Raw genomic sequence first — 26253 nt, 5'->3', positions numbered from 1 at the left:
CCCATCGCATGATCAGCACCTTACACTGTTATGTTTTAAAGGATAATGGCTTCAAGCTGAATTTTAACTCCTCTGCTTTCAAAATCAAAGGGGAAAAAGGCTATGTAAGACTTGACGAAAGACCTCTGAGCTGGGCCTGCAAAGGGTTTGACTAAATGATTCTCTGAGACACAAGATGACTAGGAATTTACTGGTTGGTAAAGTATAATATGATAATAAAGTATGAATAGTCATGCTTTATGGTTATCTAGAGCTTTCTGTCTGCAGGTCTTAAAGCAGGTAACAAGCATCCAGTCTGACATCACCTCCGTTAGGAAGAGAAGTATTAAGGTATGTTGACATTGTAATTGGACACTAGTTGGCGGATAGGCTCATGGTGCTTGGACTAAGGGGCTGTTTAATTGTAGTGTAGGTGTGGGGGCTTGCTCCAGGACCCTGGAAGGGGTGAGAGTCCCCAAGCGTGGGCTGCAGCCTGACCCCAAATATTGACATCACAATTAAACAGCCCTGTGAGCCTGTCAGCTGGCACAGGCCAGCCGGGGGTGTCTAATGGCAGTCTAAATGTACCCTTACTGGCAAGACTGGCCTCGGGAGTTTGGGGAAGGCTAATATGACGATTACCTTCTAAACACAAACACATCCAGCAAAATGGTGGATCGGTAGGTCCTGGTTTCTCATCCCCCAAAGGCTTTCGGAAGGACTGTAATCAACTCCTGATTGTCAGGAGGCATGTAAGTTTTCAGTTTCAGCCATCACCTCAAGTTTTGAAGATTGCCTTTGCAATGAAAATGATTAGAAGCTTACCACTCTTTTAAAACTATGGTAAGTATGGATGCTAAAGAGTTCTACAGCTTGGAAAACCTGTGTACCCCAAAGACTGAATCCTGAACCCATTTTACAGAGAGGAAAACTGAGGCACACAGACACAAAAGGACATACTTAAAACTAAGTCAGTGCTGAGCTGGAAGCAGACCCCAGATTCAAATCATGAGACAACACTGTTTCCCCCCAAAAAAGCTGTGATAGTTTGCAATGCCATTTGTCGTGCTATGGTTAAAATGACTTCATGCTTTTTGTAGCTGAAGTGAAGATGATGCCCTAGTGAAGATTTGGTATGATATGGGCCTAGGTTGTTTTAAAAAAGAGAGAGAGAGACAAATTGGCAGCTATTTAATCCCTAACATAGTCTTAATATTTTAATATTATGCTTAATATTTTGGAAAAGACAAGACAAATATTTAACCTCCTAAAGTAGCATAACCTCTTGGCAAAAGGCATCTGTATGATAACTCTCACAGTTGCCGCTGAGATTTTACTAGATTTTCTTTTCTTTTTTTTTTTAAAGACAGGTTTGTTAAGGCAAGGCTTTGAGGGGCAGTCTCTTGAGCAGATTGCATGCATGCATGCTGGGTGCAGACTTCATAATGAAATTCAGAGATCAAAGGCAAGGAGGTTTACAAGAAGCTAGGTAGACTGAACTTTCTCATTTAACAAAGAGACAAAAAACTGACACTGGTGAGAGGGTGCATTACACCAACTGTAAGCTGAATTGCTTCCAAGGTAGGAACCAGTTTGGGGAGTTTCTGAATTCAAGGGCTGAGGAATGAGTTTCTCTTGCATATTTATCTCATTTCATCTTTTGCGATCTAGTCCCAGTGATCAAACCTGCTGTCATTTCAATCCAGACAGAGCTACAAATGTGAGAAACTTCATGCCACCATACCTGCAGTTTGCTCTATTTTTAGTATCTTCTCCCTTTGATCTCACTTTCACTGACATTATTGACTGTCTGGCAGCCCATGCTTCCTGCATTGCCCTACTATCCTTTTTTCTAATAGAAGAGACTGATTTTCAGAAAATCTGATTATTTTAGTTTTCTTAGCCAAATAAAAAAGGTTCTCCTATGACTTTGTAGCTTTTATGTACTTGACAAACATGATTACCATGTTCTGTACTTCAATAAATGCTTCATTTATAACCTCCGCTGTTATAAAATGGGGTCTGCTTATTTTATCCACTGGGAATTTTGTTTATTTTTTAATTATTAGAAGATAAACCAGAATGGTATGGTGCCCCTTTAGACTCACTGGAGTAGTAAAGACAGGCAGGTTCATTTTCCAAATATGGTGAGTTCTTTGGGACAGAGCTGTTTGTGGACAGTGTGAGTATTACTTAAATCATGATCTAATATTGTATTGCCAAGGCTTAGTCCTACCTCTGAAAGCCTGCCCCATGAGTGCCTGGCTGCTGTAAGATAGCTGAAGTGGAAGTGGCTCGGTTCTGTAGAGTGGAGTGGGGTAAGAGAGCTACAAGCCCATGCATTTCATAGATGCCTCAGGGAAGATGGTCCTAAGAAAGTCTAGCTTGGCAGATCGACTAGTCCAGTGGTTTTCAAACTGGAGTTCGCATGCTCCTAGGAGTTACCCGAGCTCTCATCAAAGTATGTTAAAATAGTATGTAGGGTAACATTTTGTATCAATGTATTCACTTACTGTATCAATTTGTCCCCTTTTTCACACCAAAGAACCATTCTAATTTTAGTTCATATGGAATGGAAAAATAGTGCAATCTGTGGGTTTAATGCTGAAGTGTAAAATATATCTAAAGTTTAAACTCTTTATGCTCCTAAATCAGTTTAGAGATTTGTGAAGACTTAAAATTTCTAAATATATTTGACACTTTGGTACATCCTACATTTTTTGTTTGTTTGTTTGTTTCAATGTGCTCTGTGATCTTAAATAGAGGTGATCAGGAAATGTTTTTCCCTCTGCAAACAATTTTGACAAAAGCTTTATAAAAAAGTTTTTGTTGAAATTTTTGCATTTTATTTTCATCCAAAAATGAAACATTTTTCAGCAAGCAAAACACTGGCCCGTCAGATACAATTTTTTGGTTTTATTGAAAACATTCAGCACACCAGATGGAATTTTTCAGTAGCCAAAAACTGACAATTTTTGGAATGTTTGGCTTTTTAATGAATTTCTCCCCTCCAAAAAATGTCTGCTTTTAATTAAATAGCCATTTTTATGGGGTGGGAGCTTTAAATAAAATAATTAACCAGTTCTAATCCTAGCCTTTTGCAGTTACCTTTAAAAATATTTGTATGTTTTAGTATTGGAACAAAGTATTACTTTGATTACTAATTATTTGTAACCTGGTAGCTTTCACAGTGCGCATCAAGGAGCTTAAAGTTTTGAGCACTTTAGGGATTCAGTTTTCACTGCAGCAAAAAGCATCACATTTGAGCATCCAACGAGGTTAGAATTTATAACCTCCTGCTCTACCTACCATTTACATTAAAGTAGAGCCTTGATTCTAGTTAGCAGTATAAGTACTGTAGGCTGCTGAATAGTTCCAATTCCAGCCAGCAGAGGGTAATAACACATGACTCACTAGGCAGTTTATTATCAACCTCTGTTTCTAAACTCCACTGTTGGGCGTATTTGACTGACTTGTGTAATGATTCCCTGACATGCAATGTGTCCACATATTTAAGTTTAGGTTTGTATCTCTCATAGCATGCTCATTTCTCCCTCCTTCCCCCAACTTCTAAATCCTCTCTGATTGTGGCATTAGAGTTTGGCAGAGTCTGACAGTTCGGCATGTCAGTCTTGGCTGACATTCATTCTTAAATTCCGCTTGAATGCCATGGGAGCTGACTCACATGAGTTTACAGTTTAAAGGGGCTGAAGTCTACTCTTTGCAACTTTTAATACAGGCTTTTAACCTCTGAAGTGCATGGCTGTTATTTTCCACTAATATTACAACTGAATGGACCAGGCAAGTATTATATATGAATCCACCTTCAGGATGTTACAGTATTTTACAATTCAAAACATTTTGCCAACAGTCATGTCTGTTTACCATCATCTGTGGGAAATCACTTGTGCTGTTGTGAGCATATTTTTGATCATCAGTTAGGAACATAAAAATTGTCAGAAGAGTTATTTATTATTGTAGTTGTCCATCTAGTCCAGTATTCCTTCTTTCAGAACGATCAGTACCAGATGGTTCAGAGGAAGATTCAAGGAACTCCATAATGGACAACTGTGGAATAAGCTGCTTCTGTGCCTGGTGGGGATGGTAGGGTGTGTCTGTTGGCTCAGATTTTTCCTCATCTCCTCTCCCCCTTCTAAAGTACAGTTCTAACCTTTCCTTTGCTAGAGGTTGAATCAGAGTAACAGTGGTTCCCTTCCATATTTCTAAGTATATGTGGAATCTATTTTTTTTTTTAATTCTGAATAGTGTTGCATGCTGGGGAGATGTTGCTGCTGCATTAGATAGCAAAATATGGGGTGTGTGCAGGGGGCAAGGCAGAGCTTCTACAGCAGCATGGGGTTCCTCTACCCTATTAGTATTGTTGCAGCATGTTATAAATGTATAGTTTTAAGGTCAGAAGGAGCCACTATAATCATCTAATCCAAAATCCTGCAGAATGCAGGCCATTGAATTTCACCCAGGAATTTCCTGCTTTAGGTTCAATAACTTGCAGATGAACTACAGCAGGACTTTCAGAAAGACATTCATTCTTGATTTAAAGACTCCAACTGATGGAAAAGTTACCACTTCCCCATATAAGATATTCCAGTGGTTAATTACTTACTGTTAAAACTTTGGCCCTTGTTTCTGGTTTGAATTATTCTAGCTTCCACTTCCATTGGATCTTCTTATGTCTTTTGCCTTTTGTCTCTAGATTAGATTCTAGATTCTTCTAGTATAGGATACAGTCTGCCTGAGTAGGTCCCTATAGACTGTGGTCTGATCTACACCTAAAACTTAAGTAGATGTAGCTACATCATTCAGGGCTGTGAAAAATTTTGCTGTGAAGCTGCGGCACCATAACTGTGCCTCTGTAGCACAGATATATGCTATAATTGGGTTAATCTTTTCTTCAGTAAAACAAATAGATTGAGCCCCTCAAGTCATTATAAGGCATGTTTCCTATGGTGGTTCTCTGAATCCTTTCCAATTTTCCAGCATCCTTTTAGATGTTTGTAAATGATTTGATGTGGTAACCACGGTTACCAAAGTGGTGCAAGTGGCTGGCAGGCAGTGGAATTGCAATAGTATTCTATTGACAGACTAAATGTTATACAGTGCCACAGCCTCGAGATAAACTGAATGAAGCTAAGAGGTAGTACTGGAGTTGAGCAAGCTGCTTGGCACAGCAATTCCTTACCAGACTTTCCTGAAAGGAAAAGCGTAACCACTTGGCTCAAGTTAAATTATCACTTAACAGCATGAGAGGCAAGAGATTTAAACATTTTTAAAATGTATTGCAGGATGAGAGAATACACGATTACAAAAATTAGAAAAGTCAGCCAGATTGACCCCCACTCAGCAAATTTCTGTAAACATTCACTGCTATCTGTCATTGTGCACAGTGACTGCACGAATCTTCATAATGAATTCCTTGGATATTCCTTACAATGAGTAAGGGGTGCATAGAGTATCTGTATTTTGGGGTCCCTCCATGATTTCCATAGAAAGTGGTAAAATAAAATACCAATGTTTATTTCACCACAAAATATATCCACCAGAGACAGGAGAATGCTGTAATATACACACACCAAAAATATTCAGGCAAAACCACAGAACAGTTTAACACTAACAAATTATACCATAGTGATTATTCCACAACATCCCCTCCCCTATACCTCTCTAAAGCTCTGACTTGCATTGGTGCTTGGTCACTCTTTGAATGCCTGGGCCATATTGTCAGCCGGTTTAGCAACACTGAAGTAAATTAAGCTATATGAGTTTACAGCAGCAGAAGATCTGGCCCATTGTCCACTATGCTGGGAACTAAGAGGTTCTAGTAACGTCTAGTGATCCCTGGTCTCTTCCCCATTCTCTATCCTGCTCCAGAACAGCTAACTTACCAAAATGGCCATCTCTGTGCAGGAATTCCATTTCCCATGCTGACTTGGGATGTGTATTAGAGACAAACTATGAGCAAGCCCCTTTTTTCCTTTTAAAATGGGAGTGGTCAAGCTGCCCCAGGCACTATGCTCTCTAGCATAGGTGAGCTATAGAAACATTGAAAGAAGTTCAGCAGCAATGAGTGTCTTTTTTTCCTCCCCTTTCCCCCCACTCATAATTATTTGCTGTATTTTTCTTAGTCACTGGCTTTTTGCCATGTTGGGGTCATTTACCAGGGACTGACAGTCTCAAGAAGCTCCCATCAGGTAGCCTACAAATTACATATATTCCTGTTCTAAATCTGAATTCACAACTCCCCAGAACTACACAACTTTATACGAGTAGTTCGGCAAAAGAAGGGGGGACATGGAAACAGCTGTTAATCCTAGAAGAGTTATGTGGGAAGCTTGTGCACATCTGAGTCACATATTGTCTCTGATTTAAATCAGTATTAGGCCATTTTCATGAGCAATAAAACATTCACAAATGTAAAATCCTGTTCAGTGGGTCATACAGACATTCTATGCCCTGCTGCTTTCTCACTAGTAAGTCAGACTGCCTTGGTATGATAACTGCTGGGATTTATTAATAAGTTGCTCAGCTACAGGCTGTTCTTACTGATCTTAAGCTTGCCTGTGATTTGATAGTAGGTATATAAGCATGACCTGGAATTCATACTCATCACTTTTTTGAGCAGGTATAATGGGTGGAAATTCTGGATTCTGTTTTTGACTAAAATGGACTTGCTGATTGGCTAAACAGTTTAATAATGAAAAATAAATCATTCAGTAACTGAGCTGAAAATCTCAAGAATCAATATCATGTAATGTATGGATCTTGTGGTTATCCAAGAACCTAGGTAGTAAAGACCCTTTTAAATCTCTGGAAAAAACAGTTTCCTATCTCTTTCACCTAGTGTCTTGTTCCTGTTTAGTTTAACTTGCCTGCTTTGGCCTTGTTGATGCAAGTTACAGCGGTGATCAAAAAGTACTGTAATTACAGCGCTTGTGCCCATACACACAGCACTCACTGTGTCCCCAAAGTGCATGCACACTTGGTGCTCTAGCATCGACATTAAGAGTAGTGCACTGTGGGCAGCTGTCCCATTGTGCAACTCATCACTTTGTGCCACTAGGAGTTGTGGGAAAGCATTTGGGCCACAGTGCATCATGGGTGCGGGCTCTATGTCTCATGATGCATTCATTTCTGTCCCATCATTCCGTGTGTTTCCAACTGTGTTTCATGGCATTTTTCAGTGACCCCCATTTCCTGAGCGCCCACCATCTCTAGCTGAAAAGATGAATCCTGCACTGCTCTCCAATGTTGTTGTCAGTGTTCTGAACACATGATGGCTGGTCGCACAGTATATCATGACCGCCCAATCTGAACTGGAATCCAAGGAGCCTGAGCTGTTGTGTGTCATGCAATCGAACAGCACTGTATTACTGTTTGCATTCATGGAGCATCTGCACACAGTGAACTGTCACTTTTGGGTGCATGGGACAAGCACTGAGTGGTGGGATCGCATTGTTATGCAGCTCTGGGATGACGAGCAATGGCTGAAGAACTTTTGAATGTGCAAAGCGACCTCCATGGAACTCTGTGTGGAGCTCGCCCCTGCCCTGCGGCTCAAGGACACCAGAATGAGAGCTGCCCTCTCGGTGGAGAAGCATGTGGCAATCGCCGTCTGGAAGCTGGCAATTCCAGACTGCTACTGGTCGGTCCCTAATCAGTTTGGAGTGAGGAAGTCCACTATTGGTGTTGTGTGTTCACAAATGTGCAGGCCCAGTAATCACATCATGCTATGAAGGATTGTCACTCTGGGCAATGTTCATGAAATAGTGGATGGCTTCGCAGCAATGGGATTCCCTAACTGAGGCACAGTGATAGATAGCACGCACATCCCAATTTTGGCTCCCGACCATCTTGTGATGGAAGTCCATAAACAGGAAGGGGTACTTCTCTATGTACTGCAAGTGCTTGTGGATCACTGTGGGCATTTCACCAACATCAACATGGGCTGGTCAGGGAATGTGCATGACTCACGCAGCTTCGGGAACACTGGCCTGTACACAAAGCTGCAAGCAGGGACTTCCTTTCCAGACCAAAAGATTCCAATGGGGACATTGAGATGCCCATAGTGATCCTGGGAAACCCAGCCTGCCCCTGAATGCCATGGCTCATGAAGCCTTATATTGGCAACCTGTATAGCAGTAGGGAGCGTTTCAATAACAGGCTGAGCAGATGTTGAATGACCATTGAATGTGCATTTGGCATATTAAAGACTCACTGGAGGTCTCTGTAATTTATGTGAAGCTAAGGGTGAAAAGTTTGCCCCTGGGTGGAGCACAGAGGCGGATCACCTTACAGGTGACTATGAGCAGCCTGATTTTAGGGCTGTTAGAGGGGCACAATGGGGGGCTGTTTGAATCAGGAAGGCCCAGGTACTCTTTTGACAATGAGCCCCAATAAGGTGTCTCTTTGTAAACTGCACTGCGTGTCATGCTGACTGCTATCCAGCTTGCACCATACATCAATGAGACGTGCATCCAGTGTGTGCAAGAGACAAATAAAAAGTGCTTATTCTTCAGACGTTATGTCTTTACTAAATAACCGTAATTGACAATAAACACAAAAATGGGGCTGGAGGGGAGAAAGCGGTGAAGGGCAGTGTAAGCTATCCCAGTTGGGTAAGTCCAGCTATTGTAGTTCTGGTAGTTGTCTGAAGGGGTGTAGTGAAGGGGTTACTGAGACAGTCCGGGACTTTTTTGTAGACATGTGTGGGTGGAATCTGAGGAGGGCACGGGTAGCAGTTCTGTATTGGCTGCAAGAGGGGGCAAGCAAGCATGATTTCAGTCTGCAGCGTGATTAGCAACTTTAGCAGCTCTGTTTGCTCCTCAATGGCTTTTATCATGCGCTTGTGACCTGCCATCACTTGCTCCTGGTTTTCTTTTCTGTCCTGGTGGTCCATGTGTCTCCATGCCCTTATTTCTTTCTTGTCTGCCTCATAGGAGTGGAGGAGTTCTTGGAACATCTCCTTTTTGCTCCTCCTTATCAGTCGCAGCTGTTTGGCAGGTGTTGGATGTTTGACTGCCAAGGCCACATCTACAGAAGCACAATGTACCATGAACATTATTGTGAGTGCAATAACAGCATTGATGAATTACTATTAAATATACCTGTCTCTCACTGTCCCCTGACAAGCACACAGCTCCATGGTGAAGCAGGGCATGGTGAGTTTTTCCCAGGGTGTGGGAGGGGGCCATAAATCTGAAGAAGAGGTTACAGGTGGAAGGTTGTTTGATGTCTTGATGCAGGTTGAGAGGGACAAAATTGTAAACTGTGCCACCATCTTCCACAGCCGGAGGCCATAGAAGCTGATATCTCACTCCTGAGAGTAAGCAGGGACGCTAGGGTGCATCTCTTCCATGGAAGCAGCTTCAAACTGGGTCCCTATGCTGCTCGCTTGTGTGCCTCTTTGGTCCCTGCACAAGTGATTGCTAATTGGTGTGGTAAAGTTACTTTCAATGGCAGAAGGGACAAAGCTGCTCTGCCAAGGAACTTTTGGCAACGGATTTGCGAATATTTCCAGGAAAGTTTTCTTGAGAACTCCCTTGAAGATTCCCATGAAATCTTGGCGTGCATTAACACTCTTCTCCACTGCAGTGCCTAGCTGAAGAGGGGGATGGGAAGCACATGCAAACGCATCTACTGTTGTGTATTTCTATCCTTTCAACCATCTCTATAACGCAAAAAACCAAAGGATCGTTTTAACTCACATACACATCCAGCATCCAATTTTAAAAACCATTTACCTGAGCACCCCTCTCCTGCATCTAGCACCCAAGAGCTGCAGGTATGGGAGTAGCTGCAACCTTCTGGGGTCAAGAAGAGCTCCTGACTCCCCACCTCACTAAACGAACTGGTCCCCAGCTCCAGGTCATCCTCCAGCTCCACCTCCTCATCAACAACTTCGTCGTTGGGGTTGATTCCGGTGTCCGCTGACCCTGGGGCCACGGAGGTGTCCACGGGTGTCTTGGGGGTGGAGGGGTCACTGCTGAAGATGGCTTCTAGCTCCTTATAGAAGCAGAAGCTCTTTGGCTCTGCACCAGAAGGATGGTTTGCCTCCCTGGCCTTCTGGTAGCTCTGCTGCAGCTCCTTGATTTTTGCTCGGCACTGCAGCATGTCCTACACATAGCCCTTCTCCTTTTGAGGGCTTGAGAAATCTGGTCATAGGTATCATAGTTCCTATGGCTAGAGCAGAGCTGTGACTGCACAGTTTACTCTCCCCAAATGCCAATAAGATCCAGCAGCTCCAGTATGCTCCAAGCGGGAGAGCGTTTCGTGCGTGAAGTCTCCATGGTCAGCTGAGAAGACGCTATGTGAGCTCTCCACGCTGACCAAGAAGGAAGTGGAATTAATAAATCCTGGGACTTTAAAGGGAGGAGGGGTGTGGCTGAAGGGCAGCAGAGTTCAAACTGATGATCAGAGTGGTCAGGATGAGCATTGTGGGGTTTGCATCTAAAAATATGTAAGTTGTTGGTTCTTTCCCATAAGTATCACCCCACAGTATCTCACCTCACTTGGCATAGTCCTGGGAATTTCATCATAACTTAGGTGTGTCTCCAATTTTGGTCAGATCTGCAACATCCCAAAAAATCATTTTAAAATGTAATTTCTAGTCCTTTGTTCAGAGAAAGGACCTTTAGATAAGTCCTATCCACACTAGTACAACACTAAGTGGTTACAAAATCAGGTTTTTTTAAGTGGCTTAAATTATTTAACCATGTTAAATTAATCCAGTCGTCAGAATGCTCTTTATCTAATCTCTTGGTACTTACATGGCCCCAGTTGTTCTATTAAAAATCCACACATTCGATAAACACTGTTCATTAGAATGTGCAATTTCCAAAGATATGCGACCATAAGGGGCAAAAGGGAATTTTATAACAATTCATACATTTATGTAGAAGTTGTTAATTTATCCTAGAAACTAACAAATTAAAATACATTTCTAACTTGTACATGCAGCATTAGTTACCTTTTTAATGTATGCTTAGAGTCATCCTCAGTCTACACTAACACTTAATCTAAAATATTTACATACAGGAGGGGGCATGGGGAGCCTCTGGCAATACAGAGATCAGATAAATATAGTTCACTGAGGCCTTGAGCCTGTGAAGATTGTATTTGCCTTTATGCATGTAAGTGGCCCTGTTAACTCCAAAGGGACTTGCCATGTGTAAAATTTAAGTGTATAAATGTTTATTGGATTGGGTACTAAAATTGTGTGATTTTTTTTACATGCATGGTGGAACGTAATGTATTCATTTTAGGGGGGGGAGGGTCAGGCGGGCAGGAGTGCTGAGGATGATCGAATATGTGAACTCATTTTTATCTTCTAGTGTGTCTCTGATAATTTAATATGTTTAAATTTGGGATGGATTTTATAGAAAATCAATTCCTTTATTTCACAATGACACTCATGAATTTAAAAGTGAAACTGCAGGAACTGCGGGGAGAGACTAGCCTAATTTTAAATTTTAAAGTCTGTCAAATATTTGGTTTAGACATGTTGACAGTGGCATTTTAAATAAATATGGGGTTGATCTCATAGTAAATGAAAGCTCTCTTGTAAAATGTCAAATACTGCACAGGTTTCCCGTGCACAAGAACATTGTCAAAGATGTCTCTCTGTTCTCTTATACTGTGCACATATGTATATCTTACACTTGCATTCTCACAGGTACACAGTGGAGCTCTAACTGTTCTTACAAAATAAAATCTCACTGCTTTGCAGATCAAATTGCATTTAACAAAGTGATACTCCAAAAACTCTTCAATTTATCAAGGAATAAATTAGATGTTTAAAGACAGCTTACCTAGAAAGTAATTGAAGTAAGAAAGTAATAGAGTAATTCTACACTAGACAAGAGAGTAATAGACTAGTTCTACACCTTCATCTCGTTTTAAACCTTGTTCGTTAAGTTTTGCAGTAACTTTGTCTAGAAACCTGACTAGTAAAAGGAATTAGTCCTATCAACACCTGCCAATGTTCATCACTTAAAATCTCATCCTTCAGCCACTTGCACATGAGTAACTTCACTCATGTGAGTAGTCCCACTGACTTCTGTGAGGTTACTCATTTGCCTGAGTACAAAAATATTTGCAGGACTAAGCCCTTAATAGGGAGATCTGATAGCACTTTGGGCAATGGAAGATCCAATGGTAGTTGAGAGACTTCAATAAGAGTGTCAGACGAGAGAGAGGGAACGACAAAACCCACTTAATTTTTATCAGATGCATAGCATGTCATGTGCAGTGCTATAAGTGTGCAAGATACTTTGTAGACATGCAATACAATGGCCTGTGATGGGACTTTTGATGGGGTGGTTCTGAGTTATTACAAATAATTCTTTCTTGGGTGTCTGGCTGGTGAGTCTTGCCCACATTCTCAGGGTTTAACTGATCACCATATTGGGAATTTTCCCCAGGGCAGATTGGCAAAGGCTCTGGGGGGTTTTCACCTTCCTCTGTAGCATGGAGCACAGCTCACTTGCTGGTGGGTTCTCTGTACCTTAAAGTCTTTAAACCATGATTTGAGGACTTTAATAACTCAGGCATAGGTTAGAGGTTTACTACAGGAGTGGGTGAGTGAGGTTCTCTGGCCTGCATGGTGCAGGAGGTCAGACTAGATGATCATATTGGTCCCTTCTGACCTTAGAGTCTATGGGAGTCCCTATCCAAAAGAGCTAATGCTCTAAAATAAAATATTTTCTGTAACTGAAATACTATAGCTAATGAAAATAGAGAGAGGATGATTTTGTGGTTAAGGCACTGGACTGGGCCTCCTGAGATGTGGGTTTGGTTCCTGGCTTTGCCACAGGTTTTCTGTGTGCTTTGGGGCAATTCACTTAATCTCTCTATTCTGAGGATTTGGAGTAGTGTGAGGGGATGAAGCATTAATGTTTGTGCTCAGATACCACAGCGATGTGAGCCATAGAAGTGCCTAAATTAATTTTAAATGCATATTAAGTGAAAGGCAAACATTTTTTTGGATATCTTATGCAATATGTCCCGTCTGCCTGCCCATTAACTCCTTCCTGGGACAGTTGGATGTTTTATAACTTGTATGTATGGGGCGGGTGCAGAAATTTAACTTTAACCCCTTTTGGGGGGGCACAGTGGAGCTTGCTATTCCCTCCCCTGCCCCGGCAGGAACTCAATCTTCCTTCCCCCTGCCCTGGCAGGAACTTGCTCCCCTCCCCGTGGTTCTGGGGCCATGAGGAGTTTGCTCTCCCCCCTACCCATCACCAGTGCGGCTGCAGGGCCAAAGGAGTTCTGTGCCCCTGATAATTACTGGGGGGGGCCCGTGCCCCTGCTTGCCTCCCCTTGTGCATGTCCGTGTATGTAGAAAGCCAACTTCTGTGTAATTCTGTACTACAGCTGTTCATACTAGTCTCAGTTAAATGATATAAGATGAGAACCACTCATATCCACCTCGTCTTGCCCAAGCAAATGTCCATGTGGTGCTGCTCCAGAACACAGAGGCCATCCGAAGTAGGGTTGGTAATATGGTAAACATTCTACATAGGTCCCAGAGAGCGGCTTCAAAGCTACTTCTAAAAAAATGTGTTCTGCTGCTCACTCCAGAGCTTCAGCCAATGCTCAGAATTGGTTTTAAAGTTTATTGATTTATTCACTGGCAGATTCAGAGTCGCATAAGAGCCATCAAAATGGCCCAGCTTTAACAATTTATAGCTATGAAGATTATAATTAATTCTTTCCTTCCATTGTGGCATTCCATTTGCCCTGGAAAACAGCCAGCAAGTATTCCTTTCAAAACCCTAAAGTGTCACAATCCCTGGCTGCCCTTGTACGCAAATTCTTGTACGCAATTTCTGAGTCTAGGTGTACGTTGCCTTCTGTAGCCAATATTCTATGAAATGGCCCTTTCTGTTTGAGGGGCAGTGGCTCGTCTTACACTGAGCATGATAAAACTGCCATTCAAGTAAATGGAGAGACTACTGCTGACTCAGTCAGGCGGGTCCATAGCTAAATAGATATTTCCCATGAGGTCCACAGACCTTCAGCTGTGTATTGCTGAAGTTATAGCTGTCTTCAGGAATATGACTTCTGGTTCAAAATGACTTCATTGCTGTAAAGGCAACCGCCTTTATAATTTTGGTATAACACTTGGAGATGTTTGATTTATAAGGGGCTATAGAGAGAAAATAATTAAAATATGTTCTCCCAATATGAAATGAAAGTCACTGACTACCCCTTGAAAGATTGAAAATTAACTATTTGCATTCCAAATTAACACTTGCTTAAAATATTCCAGTTTATAAACATTCCTGCCAGAAAACTCAGATTGGTTCACTTTGAAGGGAAGATGGTAATTTCTATCTACAATATCCACTGCAGGATAAAAAAGGGTTCCATTTGTGAAACTAGATCACAGAAATCTTTGACGGCTGTTTAAATATAATGCTTAGTTTCATTGTGAATTAGAACTTTTGTCAACTATCACACACATTTTAACCCATGTATCAATGAATGGCAGGAACTGAAAGGATCAGTTTATGAGAAACACTTCCCTGTTTGTTCTATACTATTTTTTTTTAATTGCCTTTGAACCATCTTAAACAAAGCTTTTTTAGATCTCTTTTAAAGTAAGGGCTAGAAATGGTATTCAGTTTTCTGATCAAACATTATCCGCCTGATCCAGATATCAATGTTTGGCTCCATTAACAATAAAGTGTATTGTCTTTTGGTTTCAAAAAGGCACAGAATTTCATTTCAGGGAAATCATCCATTTCCCTCTCCCCCATATTGCATGTGATCTCAGGTAATTATTTGATGTGACTGAATTTATTTTTTACCTCTCTGGTATGATATGTAATATTAACATTCTGAAAAATAATTGAACTGCATTTAAATTATCCCTACTTTTCCTTGTATACATTTTTTTTTTGTTGAGAAAATGGAAATTGCCAACCTTTTAACATTTGTCTCTTTCCTTCCCATAAATCAGTGAATTAATTTAATATTATCTGAACCTGTCTTACAGGTTTTTAGTTAGTGTGCTTTTTTCCTTTTTCCCCCCTCCTTAGTTTAGTCAGTTATGTACTATATTAAATAAAAATATTTTGAAATTAATTAAACTTCGGTGAAAAGCATGCTTTCAAACTTTAAAAACTCCTCTAATTTTGGCCAGAACTATATATAATATTGTTTACACACACACTCCAGATGCATTTAATTGGGGCAAACCCACCAGGAATTATGTGAACTTTACTTATGTTAGAGAGTCAAATTCTGGCCTGCAATCTTTTTAATTAAAAAAAAAATGCAACACTAGACTACAGCTTGCAGTGAGCTTCATGCTGGATCTGTCTGAGTTGGAGAAACTTACAGTAAAGTTGGAATGCAAAGATAACTATTTAAAATTCTCACTGCTCCTCTGCTTTGTAGCCCCAATCCAGTAGGTACATACTCATAAACAAATGAAGAGTCTCATTGACTTCAGTGCGTACTACTCAAGTGCTTAAAGTTACACTTGTTTAAATGCTTTGCTGGATTGGGGATTTATATGTTGGTGAATGAACTTCTAATTTAGGTGCTTTAAAGTTACCTAAGAATAGTTATGGATGGGGAACAGTGAGCGCTGCAATTAACTGCTCCCACCAAATGGGAAAACTGTTGAAAGTGGGCTATGCATGTTTCTTTAATTAATTCCCCTCATCCATATTGTGAATAGCCTCATGCTGTATTAACTTTTCTACTAATATTCCCTATTCTTTCTCTTCCCAATCCCAACAGAAGTCAAGGGAAGCTGCAGGCAGAAGGAATCACTGGCAGCACAGCTTCATTGGAGCCCTGGAAGGCTGCTGAGGTACACAAGATGCATGATGAGTATTGAACATGAAGTGGAAGCTTTCTCACTGTGACCAGTGTCTCTATAGAGTGAGTGTACATATATGTATATTTGTGTGTGCACCACACACAGAGGCAGTAACATTTCAGGTCTTCTCTGTACAGCATGAAGAAGGAAATGGGGCACACACTTTCTTCTTCCCCGTCATTTGCAGGGCACCTTTAAAAGTGACAAATGGAAAAATATTTGTCTGTTGCATTCAAGTAATTTTATTGGAACTGAATTTCCCTCTTTTACGTTTATATGAATTTTGGAATATTCATGAGCATTCTTACACAGATTACTCTGATTTCCTACTCAGATTACTCTAGTGAACAGGCCAGAAAATAATTCAATCCACAATAATATTCTCTTTTTGTGAGCTGTTTTACATCTCACAGCTGACATAATTTGATAACTAATTTGTTAGGCTTTCCAGTGCAATCAATGGTTCTCTTGGCCAAGATAAATTTTGACATGTAAATAGAATATAGTATTAGTCCAATTTTTTGTAAATCTGATTTCTTGATTTTTTTTAGTACTTTCTAGACACTCAAACATCTCTTTAAGCTCAGATTTCAAACTTTTTGTTTCTTCTACTTGTTTCTCTTATTCTAGCAAAGATTCAGCGGCAGTTGCAAAAAGGAGGGACAAGAGACTACCTTAACAAATGCCCATTGGAAGTTTGGCCTGTCTTGATGTAACTTTGAAGATGTGTATATAAAATGTCAATCACCTTGTATTTTTTCTAGTGTTAGAAGAAAAGTCCACTAAATTAAAATGTACCGGATCTCTACAGCTGCATCCATTGTGATAAGACTGCTTTGACTTTTGCCATTCCTGTGAAGCTCCTAAGATAATAAAGGCTTTTCTTAAATTCTGGTGTGTTGAGCAACTACAGACAAACACAGGCTGATCAGTTTATGGTTTGAACAACATTTTCCTATTCTCTGTGCTGAGGATCTTTGCATAATTGGTCTGTCTGAGAGCATTCTCTAGGGCATAGTTTCTCAACCTGTGATACGCGGTGGCAGCAGCCCACTTCCCGCCTGGTCACAGCTCCAAGCTGGGAGGCGGGCGGCAGCCGCTACACTCCCAGGAAGCCAGACTGCAGCCACCCGCTGCCCGCTTGGTCCTGGCTGGCAGGCAGGCAGCAGACGCTGGCTTTTGGGGAAGGCGCATGGCAGCCGCCCATTTCCTGCCCAGTCACAGCTCCCAGCTGGAAGGTAGACAGCAGCCGCTAGCTTCCGAGGGAAGCGGGCAGCAGCCCCCCATTTCCCACCGGGTCCCAGCTCCCAGGTGGGAGCCTGGTGGCAGCCTCCTTATCTTGCAAGCTGGGCCCCGACTCCAAGTCGAGGGACAGCATCCAGCGCCCTGGCTTGAAGATGGGCAGCAGCCACCTGCCTACATCCCTGGGTCCCAGCCGGCGCAGAAGCCTCCTCTGCCCCAGCTCAGATTGGGTGTTAGTCACCCACCTCCCAGGCCGGCAGCCACCTGCAACTTGCCCCGGTGATAGCCCCCCTCCCTGGCTCAAAGCCCAGTGCCCAGAAAACATTTCAATTTCACGGCTCTATCTGAGCCATGAAATTGACAACTATGACAGCTCCAGATTTCACCAGTTACCCTATTTTCCTGTCTGTCACCCCTACCTCCTCTCAAATCTATGGCAAAAAATTTGGCGTGGCACTTTATATTCCCCAGCATTAGCATGCCGCTCAAAGCCTCCTAGCTTTGGCTAACATCACCTGTAGCCCAGGTACATACTTGAGTTGCGCACTCCTGATGTAAAGATGGTAACTCTACCCACACTAGATCTGGTAGAGGTGATTTGAAAACATTGGAGGAAGTGACAAGATCTGTGGTAATCAGGAATTATGTATGGAAAGGGGAAGGATGATTGAGCAGCTGAGGGCATAGGTCAGTTTAGAGGGATGGGGCAGTAGATGAGAATTTAAGGAAGGTAGGAGGTGAAGGGTAGGCTGTACATACATATGCTGGGTAGGAGTAGAGAATGTTTTAAGGTGGAGGCCAGCATATATAGTGAACAGACAAGAGGGTGGGGCTCCATGGGTGTGTGCTATGGGAAAGGAGACAAGGGAGATGTGGAAGGGGGTGGGGGCAGAGAGTATAGATATAGGGGGAAGGGGCAGAATGTACAGGGGCTGGTTGGGGGGGGAGGTAGACAGGGGGTTGGAGTAAAGGCGCATGGCTGTAGGGGGAAGGGGCGGGCAGGCAGCAAAGAGCAGGGGGGGATAGGCAGGGTGCGTGTGAGGGACGGTCTGTGGCTGTATGGGGGATGGGCAGCTATGTGGCTGTAGGGGGGATGGGCACCTATGTGGCTGTATGGTAGGGGCTGGCTGTATGGCGGCGGGACAAGTACCATGGGGCAGTGTGGGGGGAATGGGCAGAGGCGCTGGGGGCCCGGTTTGTGGCAATGGGGGGGAGCAAGGGGCAGCGCAGGGCGATGAGCTGGGGATATGGACGGGGTGTGGGGAGGGACAGAGAGGGGGGGAAACGCTACCTTCCACCCGCGGTGCCTCTCTGCTGCTGCCCCCCGGCCGGCGGCGGGGGCTGGCCGGCTCGCTCAGCGCCGGGCGGGGGAGGGGCAGCCGCGATTCAGGCGACGGCCGGAGTCCGCCCTCTGGTCTAGGCAGACGGGAGGGGCCGTCACCCAACTCCCCGCGGGGACAGACCTGGCGGCGGGGCGGGGCGGGGCGAGGAGTGACCCTCCTGCGGCCGGCGGCGGGGCTGGGGCGGGCGCAGCACTTTGTCCCCGCTCCCCTCCCTGGAGTCCCTGCTAGGCACCGCGCCAGCGGCGCGCGGCGGTGGGGGGGAGGAGCGAGTGGAACGCTGGGAGCGGTGACGTGTCCCGCAGGCCCCGCCCCGGCGCAGGATATATAAGCGCCACGATTTCACGTTGTCGCTCTTTTTCGCAACGGGTTTGCCGACGCCTGGCAGGTGAGAGGCGGCCGCGCGGAGCAGGCCCCGGGGTGGGGGTGGGGCGGAGCAGGCCCATATGGCCGGAACAGGGGGGTCCGGGGGATCAGGCGCTGCGCGTGGGGCCCCGCGCGCGGAGGGGAGGGGGGAAGGCCTGGGGGGCTGGTGCCGGCGGCCCCCTCTGTGGGGTGTTCCCTCAAAATGGCGACGTGTCCCCCGTGTTGCTCCGGGGGGGGAGGAAGGAGGAGGCTGGGTCCCGGATGGGGGAGGGGTTGATACAAGGGGGCCCCTGCAGTCCCCCCTCGCGGCGGTGGGGGACAGCCAACCCCCCCCTCCCCTCCCATCCCCAGCCTGGCGGTGCGGGCCGGCGCGGAGGGCTGGGGAGCGGGCTCCCCGGCGGATGCTGCTCCCGAATGCGGGGCCGCTCCCCCTCCCTGCCGCCTGCTCAGCGAAGATGGCCGCGTCCCCCGCGCGGTGCACAAAATGGAGGACGCGGCGGCCAGGGCGGAGTGAGTTACCCACACAAAGGAGCCCGGCCTTGGCTCCGCGCTCGCCGGCCGCATGGCAGCGGCCAGCGCGGCGGCTGGAGCCGGCGGGGGTGGGGAGCGGGAAGCGCTTCTCGCGTGTGGAGCCCCCCCGCGGTGGGCGGAGCCGCGCGCCGCCCTCGAGTCCCGCCTGGGCCTAGTCACAGCCGCGAGGCCGCTCCCCCCGCCGGGCCGGGCGGCTCCCTGGGAGCGAAGCACCGGCCCGGGGTGACTCCTGCCGGCTTTCCCCCTTCCTAGGTGTTGACTTTGTGACGAGAGAGCCGGACGCCGCCAGCCACCCAGCATGGGCAAGGAAAAGACCCACATCAACATCGTCGTCATCGGCCATGTTGACTCCGGCAAGTCCACCACCACCGGGCACCTCATCTACAAGTGCGGGGGCATCGACAAGAGGACCATCGAGAAGTTCGAGAAGGAAGCTGCGGAGGTACCGTCCCTGCCCGAAAATTTAATTAGCCAAATCCCCGAGGCTCCATGCAAACGGGAGTGTCTGAGAGCGGCCTGCTTTGGTTACCCTGAGCCGCAGTTGGTGAAATAACACCAGTCCAACCGTGATTTTTAAACCACTCTGCAAACAGTAGATCTACACACCTCTCTCAGGCAGGGACAAAATACCTGACTTACCCAATGACTTCAATAACAGCAGGGATTGACAAGAGTTCCCAGCGTCTGGCTGGGTGTTTATTCAGACAGGCACCACTAAACTGTTCTGTGTAAGCAACTGCTGCACTCAGGTTTTTCTGTAAAGCTTGAGGAATACGTGGCTCTTCCTATTTCAAGCTGAAACACATTTGGTGTTGCTGCCTATGCCTGCTGCATATGTTCATCATCCGTGTACTTTCATTTCTTTGTAGTAGAAGAGAAGGCATCAAATGAGAATGACTTTGAGTGGCAACATTATACTAGCTATAAAAATTGCTTGTGGGTGAACAGCACATATTCTAGATGTGGAAGAGATTACAGTGGTATGAAAACAAGAACTTGCAGCGAACACTTGATATGAGGGCTTGGCTTTGCAAGGTCTAACTTTAAAAGATGTGTTAGATATAATTAATAGATGAGTGCTAAAGTGTCAACAGGTAAAATAACTGAGAAAACAGATGGAATCTCTCACCAGTTGTGCCAAATTTTGTTCAAGCCAAAGCTGTATTAGTGTTACAGAAAACTAGCTGCAACAGCAGCCTTGTACTATTTTTAGGAATTTGCTCCTTTCATTAGCATACAAATTATTTTAAATTGCCATTCAAAAAGTAATGCAAGATGTACTAATACTACGTTGTTTTTTTTTTAAACACATGTAGATGGGCAAAGGTTCCTTCAAATATGCCTGGGTTTTGGACAAGCTGAAGGCTGAGCGTGAGCGTGGTATCACAATTGATATTTCTTTGTGGAAATTTGAAACAAGCAAGTACTATGTCACCATCATTGATGCTCCTGGACACAGAGATTTCATCAAAAACATGATTACTGGCACCTCTCAAGTATGTAAACAAAACATTCATTCAGTTAAGGGTTTTAGTATTTTCTGAGACCTTTTTTTTGTGGTCCATGCAAGAGAAACTAATAGTTAATTTTTTTTTTCAAAAGGCTGACTGTGCTGTCCTTATTGTTGCTGCTGGTGTTGGTGAGTTTGAAGCTGGCATTTCCAAGAATGGGCAGACTCGTGAACATGCCCTTCTGGCCTACACACTGGGTGTAAAACAGCTGATTGTTGGTGTGAACAAGATGGATTCCACTGAGCCACCATATAGCCAGAAAAGATATGAGGAAATTGTCAAAGAAGTCAGCACTTACATTAAGAAAATTGGCTACAATCCAGACACTGTAGCTTTCGTACCAATTTCTGGTTGGAATGGAGACAATATGTTGGAGCCTAGCTCTAACGTAAGTTTGTGTTTACCTTGTTTATCAGATAAGTTGGAGGGACTGTCTGGGTGAATTGTCAGGGTTAAGAAACATGCATTATATCTGTTTAAAACTCGTGAGATCAAGATCAGGTACCATATTTCATAAATTTACCTTAAGATATCAAGGGAGGGAAATGTGTTTAGAAATACTGGGGTTTGGGAATAGGAAGGACAAGTGAAAGTTATATTTGTGCTCTTTTTGTTACAGATGCCCTGGTTTAAGGGATGGAAGGTTACCCGTAAGGATGGCAATGCCAGTGGAACTACCCTACTAGAAGCTTTGGATTGTATCCTGCCACCCACTCGTCCAACTGACAAGCCTCTGCGTCTGCCTTTGCAAGATGTCTACAAAATTGGTGGTAAGTATTTTGTGAGGAATAATCTGTAATAAAATGGCAACATTTGCCAGAATGTTTGTTTTTGTTTTTTTTCTATTTTTTATTTGGTGAATAGTGTTTTTTTGACATGTCCACCTGCTTGTGTAAGATCTTGGTTAAGTTGGAAGGAGTAAACATTCTAGAGTAGCTTTTTTTTCCTTTTCTTTTCAGGTATTGGTACTGTTCCTGTTGGTCGTGTGGAAACTGGTATCCTGAAGCCAGGCATGGTGGTAACATTTGCCCCTGTCAATGTAACAACTGAAGTAAAATCTGTTGAGATGCATCATGAAGCTTTGAGTGAAGCTCTGCCTGGTGACAATGTTGGCTTCAATGTCAAGAACGTATCTGTGAAAGATGTTCGCCGTGGCAATGTTGCTGGTGACAGCAAGAATGACCCCCCAATGGAAGCTGCTGGCTTCACTGCACAGGTACTCTTCAGAACCTTTTGAAGATCTTTGAAACATAGTTATGGATTGATGCAAATATAGACTGATTATTTTGTTTAGAGTGAATACTTTGAAGTTCTGTTTTTTCTTGTAGGTCATCATCTTGAACCATCCAGGCCAAATTAGTGCTGGTTATGCCCCTGTGCTGGATTGCCACACTGCTCACATTGCCTGCAAATTTGCTGAACTGAAAGAGAAGATTGATCGTCGTTCTGGTAAGAAGCTGGAAGATGGTCCTAAATTCCTGAAATCTGGAGATGCTGCCATCGTTGATATGGTCCCAGGCAAACCCATGTGTGTCGAGAGCTTCTCTGACTATCCTCCTCTGGGTAAGTGGTCCTCTAAAATGACGTCTTGTATATTCGTGGCATGTTGATTGTTTCTTGGGTGGCATCCACCTTACTTTGTAAAGTGTCATTGAAATATAAAACTTAATAGAAGATTTTGAACAGACTACGAATGCTCATAAACATTTAAAATTGTGGAGGCCAAATTCCAGTTTGTATTCAGACTACTCTAAATTTCACTCACTGTTTCAGTTTTATATGTTTGTTTTCTGCCCTGGTCTTGCTTTGCAGAGGTTGCCTTATTCAGGGGGTGTATCTGTATACTCCAATACAAAATAATAAAATGTCATCATTTGTTTCCAGGTCGTTTTGCTGTGCGTGACATGAGACAGACCGTTGCTGTTGGTGTCATCAAGGCAGTTGATAAGAAGGCTGCTGGAGCGGGCAAGGTCACAAAGTCTGCCCAGAAGGCTCAGAAGGCTAAATGAAAATTCTGTACATCAGCTGCCACCTCAGTCTTAATCAGTGGTGGAAGAACGGTCTCAGAACTGTTTGTCTCAATTGGCCATTTAAGTTTAATAGTAAAAGACTGGTTAATGATTACAATGCATCGTAAAAGCTTCAGAAGGAAAGGAATGTTTGTGGACCATTTTGTTTCGTGGCAGTTTAAGTTATTAGTTTTTAAATCAGTAAATTTTTTAATGGAAACAACTTGACCAAAAATCTGTCACAAAATTTGAGACCATTAAAACAAAGTTTAATGCTAATATTTTTGTGTGTTCTTTGGATTAATGATGGCACTACAGGAAAGCTGTATCCAATTGGTTAAAGTAAAATTCAATGAATATTTATATTTGGGTGAGTTAAAGGTGAAGTGTACAGCAGAAATAAAAATTGAGTGTCTGAATGTCCCTTAATAGTAGAATGGAATTCAGCTTGAGAATTTTTACAACCCGGAAGTCCTTAAACACTGGGCAGTGCTTCCTCATGGACTGAAGATACCGGCTACAATGCACAAATCAGTTGCAGTCGTGGTATTTCAGAGTGGTGCATCTGCAATATGTTAAGTAAACAAAGACTTCTGTCTGAGGAAGGTGGGCTAGACAGTAACTTCAAAGGTCAAACTTGTTTTCTGTGCCAAGTACAATTAGGTTAGTTGGGACATCTTGCACATATTTGATGAGCTCAATTTCCACTTTGTTTTCCAGTTTGTCCATACCTTAAATGCATAGGTGTGGAAACTACAGCCATGCATTTACTTAAGTCATTTAGTAATTTGACTTCTCTATTCCAGATGACTAGCATAGTTAGGTCTGGAAGCTGCATAAACTTTAAAAACTTGGATGCTGAAATCAACTTGTGTAAATAAGGGTTTTAACTGATCAGTTTACTTAAATTTAAAATTCAATTACATTTCTTGGTAATGCTTTCCAAGATACCATTTTGAATAATTTTTTAATTTTAGTACTGTAGATTGGGACACTTCCATGGAAGCTACAACAAAAGCAACCTTCATGGGGCTTACTTTTAAATTGTGATATCCTGCAATTTAACTTCAGTCTGTTACACATCTCAGGTGGTTAAACAACTATCTAAATGAAAAACTCTTCTTTAAATAGAATTTAAAGTTAGTTACACTTAACATCCATTTAGATTTAAAAGTAACCTGAAGTTTGGCTTAAAAACACTGAATCACTAATCATAAAATATTACTCAGTAAAATTTGGAGAACTAGTATTTAGCTTACTAGTGACTAAAAGGGATGAGCTGGCATGTTGGAAGGCACATCTATACTTAAATAGCGTTGGGCCTACTGGGGCTTTGAAAACTTCACTATAGCTTGAGGAAAACTACTTTTCCACTTTTTGCCTGTTTGGATTTGATATTAGAATGCCAGAGGAGCCAAATTCAAAGCTGGGGAGGAACTTAATTGGTGTGAAAGGACTTGTTTAACCAAGCCAGATTCAAACCTTATGTAATCTGTAGACACACTGTAACAGAAGAAATGAAGTTAGTGCTGCTGTGTTGGGATCAAGAAAAACATAAAGCTACTAATTAACAAGAGCTAACTAATCTATTACCAGTAAAATCTTTTGCTGTCTGAAATAAGAACTTGTAATGAGAGATTAAGAATTTGAGCTGTAATTAGTTTTGCGGTGGTCAGTATCTGTAAAATAAACGAGCACTAATGTACTGACCGTTGAAGCAAGTTAATATACAGGTTTCAGTTGCACAGTGATTGTAAAAGGTTTGATAATTATTTCTATCTTTTCCCCCAGTCTTTGCAAATAAGGTAGCAAAGATTATTAAACTTAGTGGCAGAATGGTTAGTATTGCTAAAAAAAAGATTGGCACCAACTTCCATACAGCCTCACTAGTGCACCTGTATTTTCATTGCAACCTAACTTCACTCTTAAGCCTCTTGCAATGTAAGATGAGGAAGAGCCACAGTAGATAGGGGAAGGCTAGTGTGTTTCTGTACTGTTTTTTTTTTTTTTTTTTTATTTCCTTCACCCTTCTAACAGTTACTCAGATTGTTAGGTAAACAATTAGTCTCATACCTCAGATACATTTTCTGGATAAGAATAAGCAGTTCATACGTTTTTTGTCTTAACGCCATCCCTTGCTGCCAATCTCAACTATGTTTCTGAATAGTCTTTAATCCAATAAACCAATTCACTAGTAGGTGAAAATAAAGCTTTGACATACATTGCAGGTGGAATCTTGTATTCCTTTCAGAAAGATGGCAGTATCTAAAAGGGAATAATGGAAGTACCTCAGTTTTCAGCATTGACTGAATTTTAAAGGTTGATTTATGTATTACTGATACTTGGAGGATCATTAACAAGAAATCACATGTGAAATCCTAGATAGTGTATACATTTCCTATAAGCTACTGCAACATCTAAACAGATGGCTGTGCAAATTCAGAAAAGTTTGATTTTTTTTTTAGCCAGCATTATTCTCCAACCAAGATACTTTAAAAATTGTAACTGGATCAGTAAAGGTATTGATACTAGTCAAAACAGAATCCTGTTAAATTAGAATGAAAAGCCTAGTAATTCAGTCAAGCTGTAATGGTTTATCTTTAAAGTAATTTATATATTTTTGGTAGATTTTGGAGAGAAAATCCTGTGCATTCATATTACAAATTCACATCAACTACCCACCCTTTATGGGGAGTTAGCTGCTGGTTTTGGATTGATAATCCTTTAAGATAAAGTACAGATATAACAAATGTCACTTTGTTGGCTGGTCACCTCTCTCTGCATGTTGCAAGCTCCTTTGTTTTCTCCAAAACTGAGTTTTCCATTACAAACCTTGCCCTTAAAATCTGTAGGGTACTGTCTCAAACTGAGAGCACTTGCTGTATAGTAGCTGGGAAGGAAGTGATTCAAAATCAAGTTTCTTTAGAGGCAAAAAGACTAGCAACAGATTTACCTTGTTTTAGCTAGATTTAGTAGTTGCTTGCAGGTTAAATATGGCTAGCTGATGAGCCTGCTGGAAGAGGAGGGCAGAAAGATGGCTGCTCAGTGTGAAACTTGTTTTTTAGGAGGCTATTTTCACAAGCTGTAAATTCTGAAATAAAAGTCATTTCCCTCAAGTAGAAAAAATACTGCAGGATGAGGGAGATGCAAAGATTTTTTGGAAGGAGAATTCAGACCTAAACCTAGCTGACCAGAGACTCAAATTTGAAGGCGAAAAGATCTCTGATGAGCCTTCCCCACCCCCCAAAATCCCAAGGTTGGTTAATTGGTGAGGGTGGGGGTGGGGAGGGTTGCATGAGTGGGGAGAGAAATTTCAGACAAATTTTAGGGCTATAGGTAATTGGCCTAGTAATATTGTTTTTGTAATTTCTGTATTGTCAGAATTCTCCTAGCTCCTAACTGTAGGCATTTGAGATAAAAAGTCT

General features: G+C 42.9%; 2 protein-coding genes and 2 long non-coding RNA genes across 5 annotated transcripts; 2 read left to right on the top strand and 2 right to left on the bottom strand.

Moving 5' to 3' along the window:
* The first annotated feature begins 85 nt into the window (after nt 1–85).
* On the top strand, nt 86–16702 carry LOC137143049 (uncharacterized). 2 transcript variants are annotated; one of them, XR_010917093.1, is made up of 4 exons: nt 86–193; nt 252–330; nt 15748–15820; nt 16460–16702. It is a non-coding gene; the product is annotated as an uncharacterized lncRNA (long non-coding RNA). The 2 variants fall into 2 exon arrangements; XR_010917092.1 differs by having other exon boundaries at nt 15748–15891.
* LOC137143047 (uncharacterized) lies at nt 8518–10400 on the bottom strand. Its single transcript, XM_067532635.1, has 2 exons — nt 9738–10400; nt 8518–9027 (listed from the first exon to the last, which is right to left on the bottom strand). Exons 1-2 carry the CDS (start codon nt 10105–10107, stop codon nt 8600–8602), a joined length of 798 nt encoding a protein of 265 aa, XP_067388736.1. The 5' UTR covers nt 10108–10400; the 3' UTR covers nt 8518–8599.
* On the bottom strand, nt 15855–18576 carry LOC137143050 (uncharacterized). Its single transcript, XR_010917094.1, has 2 exons — nt 18363–18576; nt 15855–16021 (listed from the first exon to the last, which is right to left on the bottom strand). It is a non-coding gene; the product is annotated as an uncharacterized lncRNA (long non-coding RNA).
* A 90-nt stretch (nt 18577–18666) lies between these two features.
* On the top strand, nt 18667–23107 carry EEF1A1 (eukaryotic translation elongation factor 1 alpha 1). Its single transcript, XM_067532633.1, has 8 exons — nt 18667–18799; nt 19561–19750; nt 20625–20804; nt 20911–21207; nt 21439–21589; nt 21779–22035; nt 22148–22382; nt 22704–23107. Exons 2-8 carry the CDS (start codon nt 19607–19609, stop codon nt 22826–22828), a joined length of 1389 nt encoding a protein of 462 aa, XP_067388734.1. The 5' UTR covers nt 18667–18799; nt 19561–19606; the 3' UTR covers nt 22829–23107.
* Nucleotides 23108–26253: the final 3146 nt, after the last annotated feature.

This window comes from Emydura macquarii, unplaced genomic scaffold, assembly GCF_026122565.2.
Source record: "Emydura macquarii macquarii isolate MOO-44397 ecotype Brisbane River unplaced genomic scaffold, CSIRO-AGI_Emac_v2 contig_3295, whole genome shotgun sequence".
Classification (NCBI taxonomy): domain Eukaryota; kingdom Metazoa; phylum Chordata; order Testudines; family Chelidae; genus Emydura; species Emydura macquarii.
The sequence above is the reverse complement of the archived record's forward strand: the minus strand, read 5'-3'. Positions and strand labels throughout refer to the sequence as shown.